We start from the raw sequence: 26,334 nt of genomic DNA, 5'->3' as shown, positions 1-26,334 counted from the left end.
ATTTAGTGGTATAGTGATATAGTGGTTTCACCTGAAATATTTACACATCAATCCCACTGAATTCTTACAACAAATGATTTAGATTAGCTATTATATTCACCATTTGAAAGAACAGAAAATACTGAGGGAGATAACTTTTGTCAATGCAAGTCAATCAGATTTAGGACACAAAAGCAACTACATACTGAAAAAAAGAGAGCTGGGGGCTTAATTTGCTAAAACAATCTGAAAAAGAATAAAGTGAGACAAATCTGTCTACTCTATTGCAAGACTTACTGTAAAGCGACTGCAACCAAGACATTGTGATCTGGCCACAGGGAACAGACACGTAGTTCAACAATGCAACACAACAAATAACTCGGATATTGGCACACCCAAGTCAAGCAAACAGACTTTCAATAAAAAGCACAAAGCAATTAAGTGTAGAACAGGTAAGTTTTCTATTGCTGGTGTTGGGTCAACTGGACATCCTTTGAGAAAATATTAACTTTGGACTAAGTCTCATGTATGTTTTCTAAGTAAAATCTACCCTTCCCCACTCCCCCCAAAAAAACTATTAAAAATTACGTTAACCCATGCTACTGTTGTTTCCTAACCTCAGTCCTTCAGTCTTACACTTTAAGAAGTTCAAATCATATTCACAGTCTCCAAACACACTTAATGTTTTATTTTTAAGAAAAGAAATTAAAAATAGACCACAGGTAGAGTCATGAAATTCTTTTTTCTCTATTCTTGTTTGTCTTTACAAGTAATTACACCATACACTGTTTTCTTTTACAGTAAGACCCAAGGAGAGAAAAGAAAAGGAGGTACGATGAAAGTACAAGTTTTGAAGCACCAAAATATTTTATGACAGGGACAAAAAAACAAAAAACAAACAAAAATTGAAGTACAGAAAGAGGGTGGTGGGGAAAAAAAAGGGGTGCACTTGGGCTTCCTCAAGATTTGTTTGTCTCTATTCAGACTAGAATGGAACTGGCTTACAAAATCACTCCTGTATGCTAGCAGGAATGTGGCTGGCAAGACATTTCTGGGCATCGGGGTCTGGACTTGAATAACCAACCTTTAAACAATAACTCTCTAGGAGTGAGGATATCAAATATTGGCAGTGAAAAATTATCAACAGGCAAGAAACTCCTTCTGAGGTCCAGGCCAGGAGACAGTACGATTTATGAAACAAACAAAAACTACCACAAATGACCTTTGGTGCCACTGTCACAACTCTTGCTCATCATGGCAGGAGAGTTGTAGCAAAGGCATTAAAGAAGGACAAGCAGCTGAGGAGCCTGAATCCTTGTGTTGTAAGTTATTTTGGTTTCTTTTTAAGAAAGGGCTGTTGTCTGTGGAAGGTGTCAGGAATATATTTTCATGGTCTGCTTTCTCCTGAAAATGTTCTTTTTTTTGGCCCTCCTGAGATGTAATCCCTGAGCTCCGAGCCCTTTTTGACTGCAGCTCCTGCTGAACAAGATCCTCAACCTTTCCACCCTGATCCACCTTCTGCCGCCGCCGTCGCCTCTCCAGAGCCCGGCTCCTTGTCCGACTCCCTTGATGTTCAAGCTTTTCCAGCTGCAATCATACCCACATAAGCAGAAAAAGGTCAGTACTGGGATCTCTGCCTGCTGAAACCTGATCTCCTGCCCTGCCTGTGACCCCCTTCCTACCTCCAGAAGTGTGCGAATTCTGTCAAGGTCTGGAGGCTGTCCAGCCTGCAGCAGCTGCCAGATGCTGTGGTTTTCATCCAGAGTCACCTCAAGCAGGTCCCCTTCCATCATGAGCTCCTCCAGGGGAGCCCGGATTGCCTGAGGCAGCTTCAACACAGGGCCAGTCAACTGCGGCAACAGTGAGGACAGTAGCTCCAGGTCTGGGCGGAAGGCGGTGGGGTTAGGGGTGCAGGGACAGACTGGGTTAGAGGTCACTCTTGGTCTTATCCTCCATGGCCACAACAGAGCTGACAAATACATGGGTCACTCGGTTATGTGTGCCCAAGAGCCTACCCAAACCACACCAGTCTTACCAGAGCCCTTTGCTGGAGCTATGTTCTCAGGAGTGGTCACAGTGTCTCCGTTCTCCAGCAGCCCTTGGACCTATCAGGGAAAAAAAGAATGGGTAACGATAAATGAGCTGAGGGACCAGGTCCTATCTTTCCTCCCACAACCCCAAAACTTGGGAGCCTCTACCTCCTGAATGATAGTAGACACAGGCTTCCAACAAGGAGCAGAGTCTAGGGATCTGGATAGGTTTAGAATGGGGCAAAGAGGCTAGGCCAAAGGAGACTGAAAATCAGGGAACAGGGACAAAACTGGAGCCAAGAGGAGGACAGGGGCTAGAAGACCTAAATGTGAGAACAATGGCCAGCCTGGAAAGCTCACCTTAGAAACAGTGTTCCCACTGCCTCCTCTGATAGGGTCACAGGCAGTGGCTAAAGTGTAGACCGAGGCCTCCTCTGATCTAGGTTTGGCCTGTAGCTGTTGGCGAAGCTCAGCCAGCTGTTGCAACAGAGCAGTCACATCCTCAGAAGCCAGAGCCTTTCTGGCACGGTCTTGCCAGCCAATGGCCCTCTCTGTGAGACACTGAAGAGCCTCACCTTCAGGCAGCCGCACAGGCAGTCTCTGCAGGGCAACTAGCAAGGCTAGGATTGTCTCTAGGCGTGGCCGTCGTGAGCGCATACACAGTGGACACAGGAATTTTGTGTCCCATTCCCACCAGGCCAGCAGTGGAGATGACGTGAGACTGGGCCTTGGAGAGGTGAGGAGACGGGGCACTGACACACATTGCCCATGGAACCAGTCCTGACAGAGGTCACACTGCAGAGCTCCCACCCCAGCTGGCACCTGGCCACACACACACATAGAAGTCGCAGAGGAGGCCATGAGGGATGGTGTCAGTGGACTGGGCTTGGCTGAGTTGGTGCGACGCAGCTGCAGGATACCTTCCTTTTCCTTCTGTTCTCCTTCCTTGAAGGCCACAATCTATCATGTCCAGAAGAGGGGGAAAGTAGGTCAGCAGTCCACCCTCGCCCTTGTCTGGCATCCTAATACCCAGCTCCCAAACCAGAACTTTAACAGGGCTCAGACACCCTATCATCACCGGCTCTCCTCTTTTCAGGGAGATACCCAGAATCCATCTTCTCCCCATCTGGGCCATGCTGCTTACCACAGAGCCTGGGTCTCTGAGGTCCTGAGCAGACAGCCCCAGCAGCTCTGTGTCACACTGGTACAACCCCAGCGCCTTCTCCATCCATCGGCTACGCTTGGTGCTGTCTGAGCCAGCGTCTGCACATGGGCAGAGCACCTAAGGCAGGTAGGCAGAGAGAGAGGAAATGCCCAGGCTTCCCTCACCTCCCACACCCTTTCCTTCCTACCCAGGTGCCCCCTAAAAAACCTATGTTCTCATCATACGTGCCATCTCACAGCAGCCAGGCCAGATGCAGAAGTGGGTCAGGGTCCCAGACCTCACCTCCAACAGTGTGTAGCAAGAATTCTTCTTGAGAAAGGTCTTGGTGGCCTTCTCTCTCCAGGAATGTGCTGTCAATACCTGCAGCTCTAGCTGTCTCAGTTCTTCCAGCCCTACGGGCAGGTCCCGGCCGATGGCCACCAGGCCCTCCAAGTCATCCAGACAGGGGTAGTGGTCACCATTCTGGGATAGGAGAAAAAGAAAGTTCATTTAAATTATGTCAACAATATTGTGTCTAAATTTGTCCTGAGTAATACTGGGTATTGTACTGCATAATCACAGGGCCAAAAATCTGTGTTTTCTGCAAGGGAAAAATGGGATAGAAACTCTTTTCTCTCAGAACTCCTACTTTCATTGGCTCTGACCAAAAATTACACATGGGCAAGTAACTCTGTTGTATCCTGCTTCTTCTGTCCACTTCTACATATCAATAGTCTCTGCTTAGCTCTACACCCATATTCATACTTCTTTTCCCTCCATTCCTATTCTGATATGCTCAGATCTCTCAAAGAATACTCCAAACTTCCCACCTTCACTTTCTAGCACAATCCAACTGAGCAAAAACTATCTCTTCTAGTTGCTGGCCTGACATAGCAAAGCAAAAATACTGATCCTCACTTGGATCTCATCCACATCAGCAATCCAAGCTTGTGCCTTAGTCAGAGCTTCTTTGAGAGTCTGGATGTTAGGCAGGTGAACAGGGATGTTTTCTGTCTCACGAATTATGGCTTCCAGTGTGGCTGGTGGATGCTTTTGCCTAAAATTTTTTTGAAAAACAGAAATCTATCACTACATGTTACAGGCATACATGCCCCTTTTTCAAGTCCTACGTTTCCTTGCTAAAAACACAAGGAACAAAAAGTGTGACAGAGTAAGGGAGCCACACTGAGGAACTCTGTAACACTGCAGGGGCCATGTAGGTCTCTCGTAAGTCACAGGCTGCATCCATTCACCTGAGAACTAAGTCACCCAAGGAATATTTCCCCAACTGTTGCCTTTACAACAGTGAAAGATCAACATGACATGTCATATAGATGGGACTAGATGGTATGTCATGCCAGTCCTTCAGAGTTTAGTAGATGCCCAACTGGGAGTCTGCTGCCCAAGGGCACCCATAGAAATACTTAGGGTCACCCCAAAACTCAGAAGATTACAGTCAAAATACAGACAGGGAGAGACTACACCCCACCTGGCCTCCAGGCAGAAATGGGCCTTTTCTTCCCAGCGCTCTGCAATGGTCAGCAGTTCTTGCAGTTCAGCCCGGGCCTTGTCCACAGAAGGGCTGGAGGCTATCTTGGCACCCATAACCAAAAGCCCCTGCATGATGACCAGAGAGCCCCTGTGGGCTGAAGGGGCCAGAGCCTGCTTCACTTCATCTAGCCATTGCGCCTGCTCCACCTGCTGCTGAAGCTGATGGGCTTCAGGTACCTCTACACCCAGCTGCTGCCCCCTCTCCAACAGGGACTGCAATAGCCCTGGACTAGACGGCAATGTGGCCAGGGCCTCACGAGCCTCAGCTTGGTAGGCCTCCACCTGTTCCAAGACATCCTGCAAAGACATAGGATAAAATGCAGATTCTTTAGCCACATAAATACTCAACAACCTAGATTTGCTCCACTTCTCATCTTCTCTTATAGGCATTTCCTGTTGCTTAACACTTACTCTCAATCACATCCTAAAACATGATCTACTTGATAGTAACAAAGGCCCTCTGTTTACCTAGAATGACACTTTTCTCCTTTAATTACCTAAAATTTCTTTTTCCAAGCCCACTTTAATATAATCTTATCCCTCTAATAAGCTTTCTAAGACTCTACTGTGTGGAGGGAAATCAAGCAATCAATCAGTCCTCTCCATCCCATTCCCAAGAGCCAGTGTCTTATGTAGGCTCCTGTTTAGAGTTTTTAATTATTTCAGTCTGGAAGGGTATTTCCTTATATGCTGTAAAGACAGAGATGGTATGGGAACACTCATCTCCATCACTTTCAGGAAAGAACCTGTTATTATGAGAAGGTTGTTTAGAATACCTAGGTTCTCAAGCTTTCCTGACATGTCAGACTTCCTGAGTATTTGCTGTTAACAAAAATTCCATCTTGCCAGGCCCCTCCTCACCTTGACATCTCCAATCTGATGCATGGCACAGGGCAGGCTGCCCATCTGCTCAAGAAGGACCCGGAGTTCAGTCAAGGTCAGCTGTGGAGTGTCCATCCTGTAGGAACCAGAAGGAACACCTTGTAAGGCCACATTTCAAAAACTTACAGAATTTTAACATACTTCCTTCCCTTTTGTATTTCAGTAATATCCACAAAGGTTTTTTTCTAAGTTCAGTGATACTGACCAGTAAGTTAAGATTTGAAAAAACACCCGTAAGCTTTTGACAGCAGTTAATACAGACTAACTACAGATATCAAAGTGAGAGAGTCCAGCTTCCTGAGAAAATGTAACAGTATTAATCTGCTAACACTATGGCTACTTAATACCATGCCACCATGTTACTAGATGGCTAGCACTATTCGATAGAAGAATAGAAATAAATACAAATACGTGGCAAGAGAAAACAGACATTTGAATGGCCCCCACATAGTTTAAGTTACATTTTCATTAGTCATCCAGTTAAGAGTTAAAGAATGAGGAAGAGATGTAAAAACAAATAGCCAATAGGATTCAGAAGTAGTAGCTTTCACAGTGAAACAAAACATCTATTAAGCCAGAAACTGAAGTACAAATGCAATGGAAGGATTAAGAAGGAAGGAGGGCTAAGTGATGATAAGAATGGTCAGAGTAATAAATCTACTCTAGACAAGAAATGAGAGTTCATTACATTAGAAGCAAAACAGTACCACATGATAAGAACTTTTAAGACTTACTCTTTGGTTCCAACTGTCTACAAGACAAAGAAAACTGATGAGGCCAGGAAGTTTAAATGCATGAGGAAAACCTGAGACAGATTAAAGTGGAAACCCAAGGCATGTTATATAGGTATCATGGATTCAACCTGGAAAAGCCTTATTTCTCTTGAACCTGAGTAGCGAAAGGAGTTATCCATAAAAGTGAAATTTCCTCTAAAATATTAAGTTTCCATGGTTTAAAGAAAGGCAGCAATGAGAAAAGAGATTAAGAACAAGTAGGACTATTTAAGAATATTTGAAATAATGGTCAGGCAGCCCCAAAGATACTTCAGGAAGTATTCCAGGAGGAGGCACGGTTATCATAACAGATACCTTCTACATGTGTCAGTACCCTGAAGACCTTCCACTAGAATAAGATATAGATGGGGGAAGATGGTGATATTTAGAATCTGACTCTGTGTAGGCATAGGCCAATGTGTGTCTTTACATCTTAGATTTTAACAAAAATGTTTAAAATGGAAAACAAACCTAAATATTGTTTATACAAAAAGTTTATAGAATGACAATATAAGGAAAGAAAATATTTTTGTACAACTCTATGATGCATTTGTGTTTTAAGCTAACTGTTATTAGAAAAGAGTAAAACATTCAAATAGAAATTAAATGTTTATGAAATAAGCAATTTACAAAAACAGACTCATAGACCTGTAATTCCAGCACTTTGGGAGGCCAAGGCAGGCGCATCACGAGGTCAGGAGATCAAGACCATCCTGGCTAACATGGTGAAACCCCATCTCTACTTAAAATATAAAAAAATTAGCCAGGTGTGGTGGCATGCACCTGTAGTCCCAGCTACATGGGAGGCTGAGGCAGGAGAATGGCTTGAACCCAGCTGGGAGGCAGAGCTTGCAATGAGCTGAGATTGCACCACTGTACTCCAGCCTGGGTGACAGAGTGAGACTCCATCTCAAAAAAAAAAAAGAAAAAAAAAGAAAAAAAAAAAGAATAAATATTTGAAATAATATGTCTCTAAAATATGATGGACATAAGAATGAAGACAAAACGCAAGAAATTAAGCTGAGTAAGTATGGGCCATTGAGTATCTAGGTGGCACAGAAAAGCCTAAAAGGCAATCTAGCATCTCAATTATAGCTCAGGACAATAATTATGTGACGGACTATTTAAAAAGCTTCCTCATCAGTTATTTAATTTCAATCAGACCATGCCACATCCTGTGGGACTGATCCTTCAAATAGCCCCAAAATAATACATTTAAAATATCTATTTTGCTATGTACTTCACCACTTTCAAATCTTTCTATATTTTCTTAAAGTTTATTGAAAAAATTACATATATTCTCAAGTAGAAACTGGTTCAAATGTATACCTTTGCTTTATGGTCTTGATCCCTTTATTCTGACCCTTAAACCTAAAAAAAAACCCCTACTTTATCTAAAATTCCTTCCTACTAATGCAGCTTTATTTTTTTTAATAGAGTTTTTAAAAATACATGATTTAACATTGTCATGCACCACATAACCTTTCAGTGACAAACCACATATATGATAGTGGGCCTGTAAGATTATAATAGTACTGAAACATTCCTATCACCTGCTGACATTGTAGCAGTTGTAAAGTAGCAACACATTCCTCATGTGTCTGTGGTGATACTGGTGTAAACAACCCACTGTACTGCTGGTCATGTAAGAGTCTATCTAGCACATGCATCACATAATATAATACCTGATAATGATAACAAACAGCCATATATTGCTTAATGCTTGACACCACATTTATTTTAGCTATTATTTTAGAATATACTCCTACTAGAAACCTTTCTACATGTGTCAGTACCCTGAAGACCTTCCACTAGAATAAGATACAGATGGGAGAAGATGGTGATATTTAGAATCTGACTCTGTGTAGGCATAGGCCAATGTGTGTCTTTACATCTTAGATTTTAGCAAAAATGTTTAAAATGGAAAACAAACTTAAAAATTGTTTATATAGAAAAGTTTACAGAACTACGTGAGGAAAGAAAATATTTTTGTACAACTCTACGATGCATTTGTGTTTTAAGCTGTTATTAGAAAAGAGTAAAACATTCAAATAGAAATTAAATGTTTATGAAATAAACAATTTACAAAACAGACTCAAAGACCAATGAAACAGATAGAAAGCCCAGAAATGAGGCTGCACACCTACAACCATCTGATCTTTGACAAAGCTGACAAAAACAAGCAATGGGGAAAGGACTCCCTATTCAGTACATCCTGTTGAGGTAACTGGCTGAGTCATATGCAGAAAACTGAAACAGGACCCCTGCCTTATACAAATATCAGTTCAAGATGGATTAAAGACATAAATTAAAAACCTGAAACCATAAACGCCCTGGAAGACAATCTGGGCAATGCCATTCCAGACACAGGCATGAGTAAAGATTTCATTATGAAGATGTCAAAAGCAACTGAGAAAATAGCAAAAACTGATGAGTCCGAATTAAAGAGCTCTTGCAAGGCCGGGCGCGGTGGCTCAAGCCTGTTATCCCAGCACTTTGGGAGGCCGAGACGGGCGGATCACAAGGTCAGAAGATCGAGACCATCCTGGCTAACACGGCGAAACCCCGTCTCTACTAAAAACACAAAAAATTAGCCGGGCGAGGTGGCGGCGCCTGTGGTCCCAGCTACTCGGGAGGCTGAGGCAGGAGAATGGCGGGAACCCGGGAGGCGGAGCTTGCAGTGAGCTGAGATCTGGCCACTGCACTCCTGCCTGGGCGACAGAGCGAGACTCCGTCTCAAAAAAAAAAAAATAAAAAAATAAAGAGCTCTTGCAGAAAGAACTGTCTACACACAGGGTAAACGGACAACCTACAGAATGGGAGACAGTTTTTGCAAACTACGCATCTGACGAGGGTCTAATATCCAGCATCTATAAAGGAATCTAACCAAATTTACAAGAAGAAAACAACCCCATTACAAAGTGGGCAAAAGACATAAACAGACCCTTTTCAAATGGAGACATACATGCAGCCAGATATATGAAAAAAAGCTCAGCATCAGTGATCATTAGAGAAATGCAAAACAAAACCACAGTGAGGTACCACCTGACAAGACCATTCAGAACGGCAATCACGAAAAAGTCAGGAAACAGCAGGTGTTGGCGAGGTTGTGGAGAAACAGTAACTCCTACACAGGGTTGCTGGGAGTGTAAAATTAGTTCAACCACTGTGGAAGACAGTGTGGCAATTCCTCAAAGATCTAGAGGCAGAAATACCATTTGACCCAGCTATCCCATTACTGGGTATATACCCAAAGGTATATAAATTGTTCTATCATGAAGACATATGCAGGTGTTATGTTCACTGCAGCACCACTCACAAGAGCAAAGACATGAAACCAATCTAAATGGCCATTAATGATAGACTGGATAAAGAAAAAGTGGTACATATTCACCATGGAATTACCATGCAGATATTATAAAAACAGGATCATGACCTCTGAAAAAACATGGATGAAGCTGGAGGCCATTATCCTTAGCAAACTAGCACAGGGAGAGAAAATCAAATACCACATGTTCTCACTGGTATGTGGAACCTAAATGATGAGAACACATGGATATATGCACAGAGGGAACAGCACATACTGGGGACTATCAGAAGGTGGAGGGTGGGAAGAGGGAGAGGACCAGGAGAAGTAACTAAGGGGTACTGGACTTAATACCTGGGTGATAAACTGTGTTAACAAACTCCCATGACACAAGTGTACGTATGTAACAAACCCACACATGTACCCTGAAATTAAGTTTAAAAAAAATTTACAGTAGCGGTGGCTAATTTACCATTAAAGAAACATACCTTCACATTCTCTTATCAGTCAGTTCCTCACCCTGAAAAACTTCCTGTCCTGCAAGTTTCATTCATGGTAAGTGCCCCATATTTTATGTCTTCCACAGTTCGTTTATTGTATTAATTATATGTTTGGATATTTTGATACACAAATACTCACCATTGTGTTACAACTGCCAACAATATTCAGTACAGTATCACGTTGTGCCGGTTTGCTGCCTAGGAACAACAGGCTCTACACAGCCTAGGTGTGTAGGAGGTCACAGCATCCAGGTTTATGTAAGTAGACGGTGCATATGCAACAATGACAAAATTGCCTAATGACATTTTTCTCCAAACACATCTCCATCATTAAGTGACGCCTGACTGTATATAATCATTTACTTGATTTTTCAATGTAAAAAGTATATGTATCTATTGTCGTATACATTTGGAAACTAACAGTTAAATAAATACCTAGGATTACTTTAACCTCTAAAGTTTTGCCTAATTACACAGCCAAAAGTAAATTTTGTGGAAATTCTGATGTCTGCATAATGTTATGAGATTTCCTAAGAAGTAGGAAAAGATTGCAATTTTGCTAGTATATATTTATTTATTGCCACATTATTTTGTTAGAAACTGTTTACTTCAGTAACTTCTAGTTCATATCATACTGGTTTTTGTCCATGTGTTATCTACCCTTTCTTGGTAAAACTTGACAAGTGCTGAGTCTGTGCTTCTTTTCTTTTTTTGCTATTGTTGTTTTGAGATGGGGTTATGCTCTTGCTGCCCAGGCTGGAGTGCAATGACACCATCTCGGCTCACTGCAACCTCCGCCTCTTGGGTTCAAACAATCTCCTGCCTCAGTCTCAAATGGGATTGTGTGTTTATAGTCTATCCACTTTTGTTATTCATTTTCCCATACTCACAACCTTCTTTGCCTTCTCCTCTCACATACCTGGCCACCTGACCACTGACCAGCCCCAGGACTTGAGATATACACGCCTCCACCTCACTCAGGCAGTTCTTCAGTCGCTGAAGCAGCTCACTATTAGGGAACCTCCTCTCACGAGCCTCAGACTCCAGTGCCCTTAGCTCTTCAAAGCCTAGAGACAGCATAAGTTGCAACAGGTAGGCAGTGTTAGCAGAAAAGGAAGGTTGTGAATAACCAAAAGAAAGAAATAAGGTTTATACAAGGGTTCCTTCCGTTTCCCGTCACTCACTGCGCTTACGGCCATCCTCCACCTCCAAGGCTACTCGCACTTTGTTGGCCCAGGTGTCAAAAGACTCAGCTCGAATCTTCAGCTTATGCAGCATGGTGGGGAGCTCATCCAAGGTGTACCGATACCTAGAGGAAGAAAACCAGGAAGGGTACACATCTGGCCCAGCTCTGTAACCTCCTCCACATCCCCACAGTGTTCCCATGCTCACCGTAGGTACTGTCGGCTACTAGAGCACTTGCAGAGGTCATTGATGTGGGAAAGGCATACAAGGCCATCTGGGCAGTCGTAGCAGGCCAGGGCTGACAAGAAGCATGTGGTCTTACACTTGATGCACTGGCGTTCATCATCTGGGAGCAGCTCAAAAGCCTCTCGCTCAGCCTCCGTGACGCCCTGGGGGTGTTCAACCCACATATACTGTAAAGACTAGGAGTAGGGCTGTGGACACCCCACCTCAGCCAACACTGAGCCCTGATGTGGACTCAACCTTGTAAGGACAGCTGCAGAGAAATTGGAAGAAAAAATATAAACATATACAGGCTCTGTCTTTCCATTTCAAAATGCATGACTTAAAAGTTTAGGCACACAGTGGTTACTCAATGTTGGTCTGTGTCTCTGTAACGTGGTATATGTGACTAAATCCCTAAGCCCTGCTCTTGACCACCCACCTTCTCCAAAAGGGCCTTTCGTAGACGTCGCTCCTCCTGAACCATAATGAACATCTCCTTGTGCACAGCCACTGCTAGATTGAGATCCAACGTCTCTGGGAAGGCAGCCATCTTGCAGATGAGCTCCTCATGGGAGAAGACACAATAGCGCCGGAGCCGGCGGTAGTGTTCAATGCACTGGCGTCCAGCAGGTAGCTGCAAGTGCGTTCAAGACTGTGTGTGGCTATCTGGAGACCACAATGCTTATGCTTATCCACAATAATCCTTACCCATATTCTTTATACTTTCTACCTGCAGGCCCACTGCATGCCCACTCACCCAGTCAGCAGTGCAAAAGTTGACAGCTTCAGCAAAATTGTATCCTTGGTTAAAACCACTGTGGTAAGCACGAGGAAAAGTGATGACAAATTCCCCTGCACATTGGTTTGTGCGGACAACCTAAAAAGGAGAAGAAAAACGGAAAGAGGTGTGGGTCAGAACTAATGGGTAAGATGTGAACTCAAAAATGCCCCTAGATGCTGTAATGGATGTAGGAAGAGTGGAAAGGCTCTATCGTCAAGTATGTGCCCTAAAAGAAAAATAACATTGTGACATTTAAAAGTGGTATTCAGAGAAAAGTACTCAAAAAATGTGTAATTCAGGAAACAAATATAGAGGGTTCCACAAACAAGTAAAAAAATTCTTTGCTTCTATAATCAAAGAAATGTAAATTTTTAAAGTCATGGAGTTCAGTCACCAAAAATGATGGAATTAGAAACTCCACAACTTTTTCCCTCTACCCAAACAATGATCTAGTGCTGAAATTTTCAGAGCAGTGTAATAAAATAAAATAAAATAAAATAAAATAAAATAAAATAAAATAAAACAAAATAAAACAAAAACAAACAAACAAACAAAAAACCCAAATCAGGAGAACACTTAATTTTTACAAGCTTCTAAAATTCGGTACAAGAGCGCTGTAATGTAGTAACTTGCCTTCATACACACTTGCCCCAACTCCTATCTCAGCAACTACCTTGGGAAAGCAACCTGAGATTCTGGTGCAGCTGGCTGGTGCCAGGAACCATGATGTGAACCTTTTTCCCAAAAAACTAAAGTGGTGTGTTTTGACCTGTCTGGTGGAGGACTACCTCGAGGGCCTGAATTTCTTTCACCTGCCTGACAGTTCGCTAAGAAGAGAGAAGACTTCTCAGGCTGTGTTTTTTGCAAGTATAAAAAAGCAAAGATATTAGCCATATCCACCTCTGGCTTTAAAATGGGGGTGATGATGGTAGGGAGGAGATACAGAGACAGAGAGAGAGAGACTAGAAAAACAACAGATAATTTTAACTGCCTGGGAGGAAAATCCTAGAGAATGAGATATTTGGGGAAAAAGGGACTCGAGAAAAGCTTCCACATAGTATTTGAGAACTGACAAAGCCATATTAACGTCCAGGGCAAGATGCATGCTCAGAAAAGATCTAAGACTCTAAGCTCACCTCTGTCTGACTTTCATGCTCTTCCTAAGCAGAAGGTGGAGTCTAAAACAGTTTTTAAAACAGCCTTGAAGAAGTTTCCCCAATCAGACACAATCTGCAAAGACTGGGTGGTTAATATTATTATTAGTTATTATCATTATTATTTTGGCTTAAGAAAGGGTTTGTTAGGTTGGTAGATGACCACCAGGCTAATAGAAAGCAGAAAAAGAATATAAAATTAAAAGATTACTCAAGTATACAAAGAGTTGCTCACCATGTTTAGTTGTTAGGAAAATGCAAATCAAAACCACAAGATACTATTTCTTGCCACAAAAGATACTATTTCTTGCCATACAAAAAGAGGCGGAAAATAACACAGTTGGCAGGAATGCAGACATATTGGAACCCTTGTGCATGGCTGGTAAGAATGCAAAATGGCTATGAAACTGCTATGGAAAACAGTAACTAAGTTCCTCAAAAAATTAAAACAGAGAACTACCATATGACTGTCCAATACCACTTATCAGTATACACCCAAAACTCTGAAAGAAATAACCTGAACAAATATTTGCACACAAATGTTCACAGCAGAAATATGCACAATAGCTAAGTGGTGGAAACAACACAAACGTACTTTAACAGATGCATGGATAAGTACAATGTGGTCTGTTCATACAATGCAGTATTACTCAGCCATGGAAAAGGAATGAAACTCTGACACATGCCATAGCACAGATGAACTTTGAGAAATCTGATACAAAAGATCACATGTTGTATGATTCCATTTATAGGAAATATGCAGAATAAATTCATAGAAACAGAAAGTAAAATTGTGGTCCAAGGAGAGAAACATGGGTGAATGAGAAATAACATAATTGTTTTGAGACTTTTCTGGAATAATAAAAATATTTTAGAATTTAATAGACATGGTGGATGCAGAACACTGTGAATGTGCTAAATGAGACCAGATTGTTCAATTTAAGATGGTTTGCTTTGTATTATGAGAATTTCACCTTTAAAACATATGCCCCAAAAATACTAGTTCAGAAAATTCAGTAATAAAACAACTACTATTGTACATAAAAGCAACAACAACAAAAAATTTTTTGAGAAGACAAGGGGATAGCATGATTTTCAGAGTTGAAGCAATACCAGAAGTGTTCAGTTTAAAACACAGGAGGCATACAAAGAAAGCAGAAAGTATAGCCCTTCTGTTAAAAGAAAAAAGCTCTGAGATAGCCCAGGCTTACGTACTTACTAAAGTCTATCAACTCTCTTAAACAGGCTTAAATGGCTTAAGAAGCAATGCACAAAGGACTAACGGGTATCAGAAGAATAATATCCCTCCAAATAAGAGTTCCAAGAAAGGCATTAAAATTACAAAAATGAAACAAGTCAAAATTCTGAAGCTCCCAGTCCCATAGAAAAAGTGAAAAACTCACAAGATGTTTTCAACAGGAGCTTGAGCAGGCAAAAGAAAGAATCAGAAAACTGTAAGACATGTCAACTGAAATAATCAAATCAGCAGGGGGCAAAAAGAGAAGAATATTAATCAGATCCTACCAAGTGCACCCATATATGCAGAATGGGAGTTTCATAAGAAGAGAAAAAGAAAAAGGTCTAACAGTTGAAACAAAAATGGTTAAACAATTTCCAAATTTGTGGAAAGCCCTGAAAGTCTACCACCAAGAAGCTCAGGGCACTCCAACTAGATAAACTCTAGAAGACACAATATAGTCGAACCATCAAAAGGTAAGACACCAAGATGGAGTTTGAAAGCAGCATGACAGACATGATTCTTCACATATAATGGATGCTTAACAGAATTATCAACAGATTTCTCATAAGAAGTAATGGAGGCCAGAGGCCAGTTGGATGACATGTTTAAAGTCACATAATGGGAAAAATAAATAAATAAATTAAGAGAATTAAAAATTGTGGAAATATGTCTCCAAAAGACACGCCTACAGGGAATACAGAAGGACTCCTTCAGGCTGACATGAAAGGATATTACCGAGTAATTCAGAGCTTTATAAAGAAAGCAATACGCCTAGGAAAGGCACCCATAAAAAAAATATATAAAAGTCAGTATTACATATATAGCACATGAGAGACAAAAAATATAGTTCGGAACTAGAATCAGAAAGCAAGACAAATCGTGTAATTAGATTGCTTGATGAGCTCATTATCATCAATATCTTTTTCTTGTCAGACAAGAGGAATACTAGAAAAAAAAAGGTACAAGTTATAATTCATAAAATGTATAAAATGTCAGGAAAGGAAGAGGGCTTCTGGAGACACAAAGTGTATTTTGTTCAGATGAGAAAACGGAGGAAGATGGCCATAAAAGTTATAAAAGCTTATAAAGTGGTTAACTCAAAGCTTACAGAATTTCAAAGGAGAAAAGGCACAGCATGTTACAAGACAGTGACCCAGTCCGTGTACCACATACACATTGCTTACTTATTTTTTAGCAAAAGGAGGTGATATAATTCAATCCTAGAAACACCCAAAACTCTGAAACCAGTCCCTCATCCTCATGCGGGTTTTGCAAAATAAGAATTATATTCAGAAAAATTAAGAGAATACCAATCCTAGATTAGAAGGCAGATAAAAAGGCCAAGATCCAAGTTTTAATTTCCATTCTGCTAAGTAATTATCTAATCTCTCTTTTAATTGTTCTCTTAGGTGTCCCAGCTAATGGTAGCGATCTGCAACTTGATGTCAGCAAGGGGAGGCAAAGAGGTGTGATGCTAAGCCTAATCTCCACAGCAAAATAGATACGGTTTTATTTCTTCCAAAACTAAGTTCTTTCTCATTCCCTTCTCACCCCAGGGAATAAAATTAAAATTGTTTTGATCCTTGTTACTCACTGGCACACCATGGGACATCAAAGTGTTGGGATTCATAAGAGTGACAAGCTGGTGTAGGAGGTCAGGCTGGCTATCAAACAGCTCAGGTGTCAGCCTCTTCATCACCTCTTCCAAATGCTCTGCTGCCAGGGAGGGTACACCATACCAGGTCTTTGGTTCACCCCTGCTCAGGCAGAGAGAAAACACATCAAGTCTATACACATCCTTGCATATGAAGGCAGTCTTGATATCCATGCCAGCCTTTGGGGTCATGCTCACCAGTGCAGATAGTTAATAGAGTAACTCCAGTGATCCTCAATATGCCAACAAAATGCTGAGAAAACCATGCCCACGTACAGCCAGGGCACCTTCATGCCTGAGATGTCTGCATTGATGTGACAGAGAACAGACTGATCTAGCACCGGCATCACATTCAGGTTCCAACCACTGGTCGCATATTCCTGTTGGGTCAGAGATTTGCCAGAGTGAGTAGGGAGTAGGATAGGGTGAGGAAAGGCAAACTGAGCAAAACATACATAAGAAGACAACTGCGTCTTAGAGCATGCTGCCTACTGGTACGCTTGGTCATTTAAGAGGTCCATGTTGTAAACTCAGATACAATGCCCTGTTTTGCCACTATCAACTAACAAAGTGCCGGAGATCCTAGCCAGAGCAATGAGGCAGGAAAAGAAATTTAAAAAGCATTCAAATTGGAAAAGAAAAAGTAATGTTATCCCTGTTTGAAGATTTATAAGAAAGTCTTAAAGAAAACACTTCTTTTTTAAGAGGATGCTAAGGCCTCCATAAAAACGCTGTTAGAACTAACAAATTCAGTAAATTTGCAGGATACAAAATCAATATAAAAATCAGTTGTGTTTCTATACATTAGTAGAAAATTATCTGAAAGAAAAATAAAATAAAAACTCCATTTCTAACAGCTGGAAAAAAAATCCCTAGCAATAAATTTGCTAGGAGGTAAAAAAATCACTACAGTGAAAACTATACAAATAATGATGAAGGAAACTGAAGAAGACACAAATAAATTTTAAGCTACCTTGTCCTCACAGACTAGAAGAATTAATATTGCTAAAATGTCCATAATATCCAAACTGATCTAGAAATTCAATTTAATCCCCGTCAAAAAACAACAGCAGCATCCTTAACAGAAATTTTAGAAAAAGCAAGTGATATGGAATCCCAAAGACTCAAAATATCCAAAGCAATATGTGAAACAAAACAATAAACAAAAAAGCTGAGAGTATTCACACTAATTTTATATCACAAAGCTACAGTAACTAAAAGGGCTTAGTACTATCAATAAAAACAAAACACACAGATACAAGGAAAATTAGCTCAGAAATAAATCTCTGCATTTTTAGTCGAAAGAAGTTCCACAAAGACACCAAGAACACAGAGGAAAGGGCAGTCTCTTCAGCATCTATTGTTGGAAAACCTGGATATCCACATGCAGAGAAGGATGAAACGTTACCCGTCTTTCAGCATGTACAAAAATCAACCCCCAAAGGAAGTAAAAACTTAAATGTAAAATCCAACAGTATGAAACTACTAAAAGAAGACATAAGAGGAAAGCTCCATGACATTGATCTTGGCAAGAATTTTCTGGATTAAGACCTCAAAAGCATAAGCAACTAAAGTAAAAAACAGACAAATGGTATTACATTAAGCTAAAAAGCTTCTGCACAATGAAGGAAACATCAACAGAATAAAGAGACAACCTACAGAATGGAAGAATATATTTGCAAACTGTGGGTCCAATAAAAGGTCAAGATCCAAAAAGTAAGAAACTGCACAAATACAACAGGAAGAAAAAAAAAACTAATTAAAAATGAGCAGAAGATAAAGAAAAGGAAATATCTTGAAATACAGCTAACCAAGTAGGTGAAAAACTTCTACAAGGAAATCCAGAAAACATTGCTAAAAAAGATCAGAGATAACACAAGTAAATGGAAAACCATTCCACACCCATATATTGAAAGAACCAGTATCATTAAAATGGCCATACCACTCAAAGCAATTTACAGATTCAATGCTATTTCTATCAAACTACCAACATCATTCTTCACAGAACTTGAAAGAAATTCTAAAATTTATTTGGAACTAAAAAAAGAGCCCCAACTAGCCAAAGCAAACCGAAGCCAAAAGACAAAGATATAGACATCACACTATCCAAATTTTGAACTATAATCTGAAGCGATAGTAACTAAAACAGCATGGTACTGTAACAAAGACCAACAAAAAACAAATGGAACAGAATAGAAAACTCAGAAATAAAGCCAGACACGTACTACCATCTGTTATTTGACAAGGCCAACAAAAACAAACAATGGGAAATAGCTTCCTATTCAATAAATGGTGATGGAGTAACTGACTAGCTATATGCTGAAGACTGAAGCTGGACACCTACACTTCACCATGTGCAAAAATTAACTCAAGGCCAGGCTTACACCTGTAATCCCAACACTGTGGGAGGCCAAGGTAGGAGAACAGCTAGAGCCCAGAAGTTTGAGATCAGCCTGGTCAACACAGTGAGACTCTTGTCTCTACAAAAAATTTTTAAAAATATTAGGCAAGTGTAATAGCTATTAATATAAAAAATAGTAACTTTGTAAAAATTTCTATTCTTATAATTTTTTTTTTTTTGTGTGTGGTAGCTCCCAGCTACTAGGAAGGCTTAAGTGTGAGGGTTGTTTAAGCCCAGAAGATCTAGGCTACAGTGAGGTGAGTCATGACTCTGCTACTGCACACCAGCATGTGTGACAGAGAAATTGTGTCTCAAAAGAAATGAATGTGGAATGAACCAAAGATTTATTTAAATGTAAAACCTCAAACTAGAGTAATCCTAGGGAAATAGTCTTCTCGACAGTGTCCTTGGCAAAGAATTTCTGGCTAAGCCCCCAAAAGTAAATGCAACAAAAATAGGTAAGTGGGACCTAATTAAGTGAAACAGCTTCCCACAGCAAAAGAAACTGTCAACAGAATAAACAACCTACAGAATGAAGAAGATATTTGCTATACATCTGACAAAAGCCAAATATTCACAATCTATAGCAAATTTATACAAATCAACTAACAAAAACCAAATCACCCCATTAAAAATGGGCAAAGGACATCAGCAGACACTCCTCTTAAGAATATATACAAGTGGCCAACGTGCATATAAAAAGATCATGTCCTTTGCTAAGACATGGATAGAGCTGGAGGCCATCGTCCTTAGCAAGCTAACACAGGAACAGAAAACCAAATACTTTATGTTCTCTCTTACGAGTAAGAGCTAGATGATGAGAGAATACGTAGACATAGAGGGGAACAACAGACGCTGGGATTTTTGGAGGTTGGGAGGTAGGGAGAGGGACAGATCAGGAAAAATAACTAATGGGTTCCAGACTTAATACCTGAGTGATAATCTGTACAACAAATCCCCATGATACAAGTTTACCTGTGTAATAAAACTACACTTGTACCCCTGAACTTAAAAGCTTATCCACCATGGTCAAGTCAGCTTCATCCCTGGGATACACAGCTGGTTCAACATAACCAAACCAATAAACACAATCCATCACATAAGCAGAACCAATGACAAAAACCACATGATTATCGCAATAGATTCAGAAAAGGCCTGCAACAAAATTCAACACCCCGTCATGCTAAAACTCTCAATTAACTACGTACTGATGGAACATATCTCAAAACAATAACAGCTAATATAACAAACACAGTCAATGTCATACTGAATGGGCAAAAACTGGAAGCATTCCCTTTGAAAACCAGCACAAGACAAGGATGCCCTCTGTCACTACTCTTATTCAACATAGTATTGAAAGTTCTGGCCAGGGGAGTCAGGCAAGAGAAAGAAATAAAGGGTATTCAATTAGGAAAACAGGAAGTCAAACTGTCTCTGTTTGCAGATGCCATGGTTGTAGATTTAGAAAACTCCATCGTCTCAGCCCAAAATTTCCTTAAGCTGATAAGCAACTTTATCAGGATACAAAATCAAAGTGAAAAAAATCACAAGCATCCCTATACACCAATAACAGACAAACAGAGAGCCAAATCATGAGTGAACTCCCATTCACAATTGCTACAAAGAGAATAAAATACCTAGGATTCCAACTTACAAGGGATGTGAAGTACCGACTCAAGGAGGACTACAAACCACTGCTCAAGGAAATCAGAGAGGACACAAATGGAAAAACATTCCATGCTGATGAACGGGAAGAATCAATATCGTGAAAATGGCTATACCACCCGAAGTAACTTACAGATTCAATGCTATACCCATCAAGCTACCACTGACTTTCTTCACCAAACTGGAAAAAACTACTTTCAGTTTCATATGGAACCAAAAAAGAGCCCACGTAGCAAAGAGACAATCCTAAGCAAAAGGAATGAAGTTTGAGGCATCACGCTACCTGACTTCAAACTATACTACCAGGCTACAGTAAGATAAATAGCATGGTACTGGTACCAAAACAGATATACAGACCAACTGAACAGAACAGAGGCCTCAGAAATAACACCACCCATCTACAACCATCTCATCTTTAATACACCTGACACAAACAAGCAATGGAGAAAGGATTCCCTATTTAATAAATGGTGCTGGGAAAACTGGCTAGCCATACGCAAAACGCTAAAACTGGATCCCTTCCTTACACCTTATACAAAAATTAACTCAAGATGGACTAAAGACTTAAACATGAGACTTAAAACCATAAAAATCCTAGAAGAAAACCTAGACAATACCATTTAGGAGACAGGCAAGGACAAAGACTTCAGGACTAAAACACCAAAGCAATGGCAACAAAAGCCAAAATTGATACATGGGATCTAATTAAACTAAAGAGCTTCTGCACAGCAAAAGAAACTATCATTAGAGTGAAAAGGCAACCTACAGAATGGGAGAAAATGTTTGCAATCTGTCCATGTGACTAAGGGCTAATATACAGAATCTACAAAGAACTTAAACAAATTTACAAGACAAAATAACCCCATCAAAAAGTGACCAAAAGTTATGAACAGACACTTCTGAAAAGAAGACATTTCTGCAGCCAACAAATATATTTTTAGAAAGTTCATCATCACTGGTCATTAGAGAAATGCAAATCAAAACCATAATGAGATACCATCTCATGCCAGTTAGAATGGCAATCATTACAGTCAAAGACAACAGACGCAGGACAGGATGTAGAGAAACCAGATCGCTTTTACACTGTTGGTGAGAGTATAAATTAGTTCGACTATTGTGGAAGACAGTATGGCGATTCCTCAAGGATCTAGAACTAGAAATACCATTTAATCCAGCAATCCCATTACTGGGTATATACCCAAAGGATTATAAATCATTCTATTATAAAGACACATGCAAACGCATGTTTAATGCAGCACTGTTCACAACAGCAAAGACTTGGAATGAACCCAAATGCCCATCAATGATAGACCGGATTAAAACAATGTGGCACATACACACCATAGAATACTATGCAGTCATAAAAAAGGATGAGTCCATGAACTTTGCAGGGACATGGATGAAGCCGGAAACAGCATTCTCCACAAACTAACACAAGAACAGAAGGCCAAATACCACATGTTCTCACTCCTAAGTGGGAGTTAAACAATGAGAACACATGAACACAGGGCAAGGAACATCACACACTGGGGCCTGTCAGGGCTAGGGGACTAGGGGAAGGAGAGCAACAGGGAAAACACTTAAGGTAGGTAGATCATGGATTTACAGGTGTAGGAAACCACCATGGCACGTGTATACCTATGTAACAAGCCTGCACGTTCTGCACATGTACCCAGAACGTAAAAGTATAATTAAAACGTAAATAAACTACAGAATAATAGGAGAGTTTCTGGTCAAATAAAAGGCCACATTATATTTCTCTTAATAAAAGCATCATAAGTTCAATATGTTTATTATTTGAAATAATTAACATGACCCAGGAATATATTTGAAAAAAAATCCAAAAAAAAAGCTAAATATATAAGCTAAGAAAATTATATGATTATACTTATCTGCAGTATTATAAAACAATACAGTTTCAAAAACTTCTGAATTACAAGTTTAATACATACAACTTCACTTTTCAACTACATTGTGGTTAGATATTGAGGAATCACAAAGTACCTCAACATGCTAGATAAGAAAACGTATTTTTTAAATGTTTTGGTTCAGCTGCTTAGAAAATAAGGAAAATCCTCAGAGGATAAAACTAAGAAATAACATGTACAAATAAAAGTTCTGAAACTGATGACAATCTGGGTCAACCATAAAAGACAAAATTTGGAGCTTCCAAAAAAGGTCATATTAGGGTCTTTAACATAAAACTGTGACAGTTCTATTATCCTTTGAGCTGTAAAACTGAAGGAGGTGGAAAACATCCTGAAGAAATAGATATTAAATACTTTCCCTATCTTGGTACTGCTTCCACAAGAAGAAAAGGAAAGATATTCCTAAGAGTTCTTACCTGTCAGCCATCCACACAAGAATTCATATTTACTTGAAAACACAAGTATTCATTTTTACTTGAAAATGCAAAGCTAAAAATTTTTTATACAGTCTTAGGAGAATCCTTGACATTTAACAGAAAGTCTATTCTGTAGCTGGACATTAAAATCTAGGTTTCTGAAAAAAATCCCATATATATGGTTCAAAGAAACACAAGCTCATCAAAAAATAAAAACAACAACAAAAAACACTAATTAAATCAAAGCCATTAAATATGGAAGGGGAGTTGTAAAATGAGTAAAAATTTGTTGAGAAAACAAGCTGTCATTAGTTCTCAGAATATGCTATAATAACTAGGTGCTGAAGGTAAAATCAGTTTAATTTAATAAGAGGATAAAAGAAATATGAAAAAAAAGGTTTTCAGTATTAACTAGGAAAGTCTGAAAAATAATCAGAAATTCTAAAGATAAAAATGTAACATTAAAAATTATAAACTAAGTGGTTTAATAGATTAGGTATTTTAAAAACTGGTGCATTTTTAAGTTCTTTTAAGTAAGTTACTTAAAAAACAATAGCAGCAAAAGAATAAAAAAAAATTGAAAGACAGGTGGAAAAACATACAGAAGAGACTGGACTAATAAAGTTCCAGCTAATGGGATAAAGAAATTATAGACTGCAAAAGTTGATGACCAAGAATTTTTCAGAACTGGTAAAAGCTGAATTCTCAAGTTTGAGAATTCCTATGTATTCCCAGAAATATTAAGTAAAAAGGTCACATTTCATACATCAAGAAAACCTGCAATACACTAAAACAAAGAGATATTATAGCAGTCAAACAGAAAAAAACAGAATACACTACTACAAACTAATGTAAGATTCAGAATTGACTTCTCAAAAGCCAAAACAGATTTTTAATGTACTGCTAAAAGACAATTCTCAAACCACATTCGTATATATACAGAGAAATACCTTTATCAGAATAAAGGTAAAACACATATTTAACAACTCAAAGAAAAATTTACAAATGCCTCTGTTTAAGAATTTTTTTTTTTTTTTTTTTTTGGGCAGAGATTCCCTGTGTCACCCAGGCTGGAATGCAGCGGTGCAATCTCAGCTCACTGTAAGCTCCACCTCCCAGGTTCATGCCATTCTTCCACCTCAGCCTACCGAGTAGCTGGGACTAGAGGCGCCCGCCATGATGCCCGGCTAATTTTGTGTATTTTTAATAGAGACGGGGTTTCACCGTGTTAGCCAGGATGGTCTCAATCTCCTGACCTCATGATCCACCTGCCTTGGCCTCCCAAAGTGCTGAGATTACAGGCGTGAGCCACTGCGCCCAGCCTGTTTAAGAAATTTCTAAAGAATTTACTTCAGAAACGAAGAAAAATGGTTGCAAGAATGGCAAATAATCAAAAGAAAAAACCAAGTGTGGATAAATCTGTAGTCAGTATGAAAACAAAAATAATAAGCATTTTGTTGATGAAAAAGCTTTAAAAACACGCACAAAAATTTCATGGGTCAGAATAGAATTGAACAGAAGAGTAACAGTTATATAGTCTAATAATACTTGAGAGAAGTAAAAAAATTAAATGTTAGCTTATCTTTAAAATAAAGTATTAAAACTAGCATATACAAGTTGCTAAACTTAGAAGTGGCTAAAATAGAATAAGAGGCAAAAAAAAAAAAAAGAAAACAGAAAAGGCAGCAGAAACTAAGTTCAAAACAAGATAGCAAAAAATGGATGTAATCATCAGTCATAATAAATGAAAATTAATTACAAAATAAAAACTCACTGGATTAAAAAAATTAATTGTGCATTATTTACAAGTTAAACATTTAAAGTCTATGTATACAGAAAGATAAACTAAATCTTAGAGCCAAAGGAAACTAGCAGGAATGGGAACAACCGGCAGGATAGAGATACCAAGGTATTTGTTTGTTTTATAAAAGTTAGAAAATTAATAGCAGTACAAGCTCATCATGATAGGGGTTAATACATTCTGCATCTACTCAAATGTCTATATACACATATATGTTTTAGATAAGTATAAATGGCACCTCCAATAATTTAGCAGACGGTATAAACTGATGCTCTTAAAGGCTTGCAATTGGAATAAGCTATTGGAAAGCGTTTGGCCTTAGTATCAATGAAATACAATGTAGTGCTACGTGGGAACATATCATACCCACAAAATTAGGTAACAGTATGAAGTGCTTTGTTAAATATATGGATGACTAGTTCCCCCATTAGTTTCAGTGTAACCTATCAGAATTCTTTTGTAAAACAATTCAGAGTATCTTTCCATTCCACTTCTAAACATAGAACCTAGAAATTGTTGCTTTAGGAGACCTGTAAAATAATGCTCATACACTATAATAGCTAAACACCAGAAGCAATCCAACAGAAAGAAAGATAAATGAGATGCAATCCCAGCATGCAATATTACATAATAGTGAGAAAACAGATAACTTAAAGCTATGAGCAACAATATAAATGAATTTTCATAACACAACACTGACAGAAAAAAATCAGAGAACACACAACATTAACAAAGCTTGAAAATTAATACCCTTTGTAAAAATACATACATATGTAATCAAACACTACACTCTTTTTTTTATTATGACAAACCCATGACAGTGGAACATTTGGGTGTTAGTGGAGAGAAAGAGGGAGGTATGACTTGCAGAAAAGCCTGTAGAGAGATATTATATCATAAAACTTCAGTTCTTCTGTCAAAAGTTAGTTCATGGATTTTTTTTTTTTTTTTTTTTTTTTTTTGAGACGGAGTCTCACGCTGTTGCCCAGGCTGGAGTGCAGTGGCGCCATCTCGGCTCACTGCAAGCTCCGCCTCCCGGGTTCACGCCATTCTCCGGCCTCAGCCTCCCGAGTAGCTGGGACTACAGGCGCCTGCCACCGCGCCCGGCTAATTTTTTGTATTTTTAGTAGAGACGGGGTTTCACTGTGGTCTCGATCTCCTGACCTTGTGATCCGCCCGCCTCGGCCTCCCAAAGTGCTGGGATTACAGGCTTGAGCCACTGCGCCCGGCCTAGTTCATGGATATTACTCAATACCATGCTTTATACTGACAAAAGGACTTGTCTGTGGCTTCAAAATACCACAGTTTTTTTGGGTTGTTTCAAAAAGGGAATTAGAAAAAGACCAATGTCACCAATGGATGCTATAGGTGATTCTCTTCTAATTACTTATAGTTTCAATCTTCAGTAATTTTAACTTACTTCTATTTTAAAAACTATAAACAAAGTATCTGTAAGAAAGACTTTTAAGTACTATCATGCTCAGCTACACATCTCTTAACAAAAGGACATCTGAAAAATATGTCCCTAGGCAATTTTGTCCTTATGTGAACATCATAGAGTATACTCATACAAACCAAGAAGAAACAATCCACTACACACCTACGCTATATAGTATATAACTATTGCTCCTCGGTTACAAATTAGTGCGACATTATTGTACTGAATATTGTAGGCCATATAACACAATGGTTTAAGTATCTGTACCTTTAAACAGAAA

General features: G+C 39.4%; 1 protein-coding gene across 3 annotated transcripts in view; it reads right to left on the bottom strand.

Moving 5' to 3' along the window:
• Window positions 1–637: 637 nt before the first annotated feature.
• KDM5D (lysine demethylase 5D) overlaps window positions 638–26,334 on the bottom strand; it is a 40,406-nt gene continuing 14,709 nt past the window's right edge. For 2 of the 3 annotated variants that reach the window (XM_050777806.1, XM_050777807.1), the window contains exons 12-27: window positions 16,604–16,785; window positions 16,346–16,508; window positions 12,334–12,453; window positions 12,016–12,210; window positions 11,559–11,740; window positions 11,351–11,475; window positions 11,086–11,233; window positions 5,566–5,662; window positions 4,643–5,001; window positions 4,072–4,210; window positions 3,457–3,636; window positions 3,154–3,291; window positions 2,370–2,969; window positions 2,015–2,084; window positions 1,662–1,861; window positions 638–1,566 (exon numbers count right to left, since the gene is read on the bottom strand). In XM_050777806.1, the coding sequence (XP_050633763.1) occupies window positions 1,216–1,566; window positions 1,662–1,861; window positions 2,015–2,084; window positions 2,370–2,969; window positions 3,154–3,291; window positions 3,457–3,636; window positions 4,072–4,210; window positions 4,643–5,001; window positions 5,566–5,662; window positions 11,086–11,233; window positions 11,351–11,475; window positions 11,559–11,740; window positions 12,016–12,210; window positions 12,334–12,453; window positions 16,346–16,508; window positions 16,604–16,785 (3,249 nt within the window). In that variant the 3' untranslated portion in view covers window positions 638–1,215. Of the gene's footprint in view, window positions 1,567–1,661; window positions 1,862–2,014; window positions 2,085–2,369; window positions 2,970–3,153; window positions 3,292–3,456; window positions 3,637–4,071; window positions 4,211–4,642; window positions 5,002–5,565; window positions 5,663–11,085; window positions 11,234–11,350; window positions 11,476–11,558; window positions 11,741–12,015; window positions 12,211–12,333; window positions 12,454–16,345; window positions 16,509–16,603; window positions 16,786–26,334 lie in introns of those variants that run through there. The other variant, XM_050777808.1, reaches the window with a different exon arrangement.

The sequence above is a fragment of the Macaca thibetana genome, chromosome Y (genome assembly GCF_024542745.1).
Source record: "Macaca thibetana thibetana isolate TM-01 chromosome Y, ASM2454274v1, whole genome shotgun sequence".
Lineage (NCBI taxonomy): Eukaryota > Metazoa > Chordata > Mammalia > Primates > Cercopithecidae > Macaca > Macaca thibetana.
Note: the sequence above shows the minus strand (reverse complement) of the source record. Positions and strands in the feature narration are given on the sequence as shown.